Source organism: Protobothrops mucrosquamatus, unplaced genomic scaffold (assembly GCF_001527695.2).
Source record: "Protobothrops mucrosquamatus isolate PMUCROS unplaced genomic scaffold, P.Mucros_1.0 scaffold7479, whole genome shotgun sequence".
NCBI lineage: Eukaryota > Metazoa > Chordata > Lepidosauria > Squamata > Viperidae > Protobothrops > Protobothrops mucrosquamatus.
This window is the reverse complement of record NW_015393279.1, coordinates 15792-19087: the sequence shown is the minus strand read 5'-3', so window position 1 is coordinate 19087 and position 3296 is coordinate 15792. Positions and strand designations below refer to the sequence as shown.

The 3296-nt window shown below is 44.1% G+C and overlaps 2 protein-coding genes across 2 annotated transcripts in view; one reads left to right on the top strand and one right to left on the bottom strand.

Moving 5' to 3' along the window:
• LOC107300571 (ketimine reductase mu-crystallin-like) overlaps positions 1–1102 on the top strand; it is a 3806-nt gene extending 2704 nt beyond the window's left edge. Inside the window, exon 4 of the mRNA XM_015829885.1 lies at positions 1038–1102. Coding sequence (XP_015685371.1) covers positions 1038–1102 — 65 coding nt within the window. The remainder of the gene's footprint in view (positions 1–1037) is intronic.
• Positions 1103–2460: 1358 nt separating this feature from the next.
• The window catches only part of LOC107300570 (ankyrin repeat and SAM domain-containing protein 4B-like), a 3980-nt gene continuing 3144 nt past the window's right edge, over positions 2461–3296 (bottom strand). The window contains exon 3 of the mRNA XM_029287018.1: positions 2461–3285. Within this exon, the coding sequence (XP_029142851.1) occupies positions 2461–3285 (825 nt within the window). The remainder of the gene's footprint in view (positions 3286–3296) is intronic.

The following is a 3296-nucleotide window of genomic DNA, read 5'->3' as shown; positions in this document are numbered from 1 at the left end:
AGCGGGTCTGGCCTAGGGAATTTTAGCGGGGTTTTTTAGGGGATTTTTAAGGATAATTTTAATGATCGGCCTGTTTAAATATTTCTTTTTAATTCGGCTTTTAATTATTGTATTTGTATTGTAGTTTTTATGAGGCTGTTAGCCGCCCTGAGTCCCATGAGGAGAAGGGCGGGGTATAAATTAAATTAATAAATAAAAATAAATTAATAAATAAATAAAAGCCAGCTGGGTGACTTTGGGCCAATCAACAAGGAGATGGTGAGTTCTAGTCCCGCCTTAGCCATGAAAGCTAGCTGGGTGACTTTGGGCCAATCAACAAGGAGATGGTGAGTTCTAGTCCCGCCTTAGCCATGAAAGCTAGCTGGGTGACTTTGGGCCAATCACCAGGATATTGAGAGTTCTAGTTCCACTTTAGGCCTGAAAGCTGGCTGGGTGACTTTGAGCCAATCATCAGGAGATGGTGAATTCTAGTCCCTCCTTAAGAATGAAAGCCAGCTGGGTGACTGAGATAATCACGAGGAGATTGAAAGATCTAGTTCCACTTTAGGCCTTGAAAGCTGGTTGGATGATTTGGGGCCAATCACCAGGAGATGGTGAGTTCTAGTCCCGCCATTGACATGAAAGCCAGTTTTGGTTTGGGGCCAGTTGCTCTCTCTTGACCCCACTCACCTCGCGGGGTTGTTGATGTGAGGAAAATGAGGAGGAGGAAGAAATATTAGAGTCATTTGTAAAAATAATAAAGTGAGATATCAGCTAACATATATATATATATAATAAAGCCAGGGAGGCAACTCCTAAACAATGGAATGTCTCCATTCCTGACACAAACCAACTTCTAGCTAGTTCAAAACCTGGATGTTTTGGTTGCTTGTATTTTTCCTGAATGCTGGGTACAAGATGAGGGCTGTAGAAAAGGCTTCCGTTTAGCAGCCTCAGAGAACAGGACTGAAATGATTACTCTAATCCTCATCTGCCAAACTAGGATGGTTGATGGTTTTCCTCCCCCCATTGTCTGTGATTTTTTTAATCTTTTTCAGGAATGGCCATTGAAGACACCGTGACTGCAAAACTGGTCTTTGAATCTTGGTCAGCCAGTGGATGAGGGCGCAACCTTCTGATCAGGCCATAGAATAATAAAAGGAAGATCACGTCTGAACGAAAACGGCTAAGATTGCACAATAAGCTGTCTTACTATGTTACAATAGCGAGATAAATAGTAATGTAACAAAAGAAATTATTTTTCTTGGCGTTTCTCAAGCTGGGCGACTTCCAGATGTGTGGACTTCAACTCCCAGAATTCCCCAGCCTGCCTGGAATTCTGGGAGTTGAAGTCCATATATCTTACAGCATGCTGGCTGCAGAATTCTGGGAATCGAAGTCCACTCATCTTAAAACATGCTGGCTGGGGAATTCTGGGAGCTGAAGTGCTGGCTAGAGAATTCTGGGAGTTGAAGTCCACATATCTTACAGCATGCTGGCTGGGGAATTCTGGGAGTTGACATCCACCTTTCTTAAAGTCGCTGATCTTGAGAAATCACTGCTTTATCTAATTATTCTAATGTGAATCAATCTTCTTTCCATGTATTTGGATAGTGACTTTAACTCAAAGTTTACAGCATCCTAAGGATAAACGTAGACTGTCTCATCTCTCGAAGGCTACATTGTTAGTTCCACTAAATCGTTCACTGTGTTAGCTCTAGTTTTATTTTTATATGTTCAGAGATTCCAAAACTAAAATTTTACCTATTTGGGAGCCTGTCGATGACCTTGGTCTCAGATTTTCTCTCTGAAACCTGAAATAATAATTTTAGAATATAAGATTCTACAATCTGATTTCTGCTTAACATGTAACGATTTTCACATACATTTTGCATTTAATGGCATACACTTTGCCTTTCTTTTTATTACTGGCAAATAGACAATCAAGAACCGTAGGAAAGTAATTGGCTAGAACGGGTTTTCAAAGTGGTTTTAAGAAACTTCTGCCTTTAAAAAAAAATAAAAATAGAAAAAAATGTTGGGGTCAATCAATATTGATGCAAAATGGGTGTCGATTGTATTTCCTATACTGTAGTTGGTAACAACAATAAAGTTAACATTTCAGAACATTACAGTTCCCAAGCATTCATTTTTGTTGTTCAATACAAAGTGTCAACGGTACTCAAGGGAGATTCTGGGCTTCGTTCCCTTGTGACTATGTATGGATTCTAGGCTGATGCCTCTTTTAACTCCACCCCTAAGTTCTGCCACTTCTCCTGCTACAGTGTTTAAACTCGAGGCCTCTTCATCCTGCTCTCCTGAATCAATGGCTACTTGGCAGTGTTGAAGCTCAGAGGTTGTGAGATTTGCACAGTGGTCATCTCTGGCTCCCTGTCATCCTCCTCAACCTATATAAAGAAAGAGGAACTGTTTGTGGAGTGGGGTGCCAAACCATTGACCGGAAGCACCGGCATTCTCGGTTTATAATTGGGTATCCTTGACTAGGCCTGGCTTTTCCAAAGCTAGCTTCCTTTTGCTGATTGCCTGGAGAACTTTCTTGCGGGGGCCTAGCTGCATCTGGATGCTCTGCAGATCTTCGTCGGAACAAAGCATCAGGCTTTCCAAATCGATGTTTTCGCTCATCAGGATGGGGAGAAATTCGTGGAGATGATGGGCGACCAGGAACACTTCAAGGGGAGGAGCTTCTTCTTTGTCCTCATCCCACCCAACGGCTTCTTCCATCCAGGAAACTTCAGGGTCATCCTCATTGTCTGAATCACCAAGGGCCTCCTTGAGTTGAAAGAGCTCCGGAATTTGAAAGGCCCGGTCCTCTTTCTCGGGAAGCAAGGTCTCCGTCTTCTGGCTTCTAAAGACGAGGTTGCCAAGACCCGGGCGGTTGAAAATAGACCTGTGTCCTGACTCCTCCCCATCTTCAGAAAAGCCAATTTTCTTTTGAAAGCCACACATCAGGTCTTCTAGATCCTTCTCACAAGGTGAACCCATCATGGCTGTTTCTCCAGCGACGCCCTCCTCCTCGGCTCCACCGCTCCTGGCGGTGCTGTTCTCCTCTTTCTTTCTGTTCCTCAGTTTGAAGGTGTCCTTCAACTGCTTGGGGACGTCACTGAGGGAGCCGCTGGCGAAGAACTGAGAGACTTTTGTCCTGGTGGTGGAGTTGTGACTCAACTGGAGGGATCCTTTCTTGAACTGCTTGGTCATCTCCAGCTGGTGCTTCTCCTGGCGTCTCTCACACAGGCGGACCTGTCGCTGCACCTCCTGTTGGGCCTGTGCCTTCAGACGGGCGACCCGCTTGGGGTTTT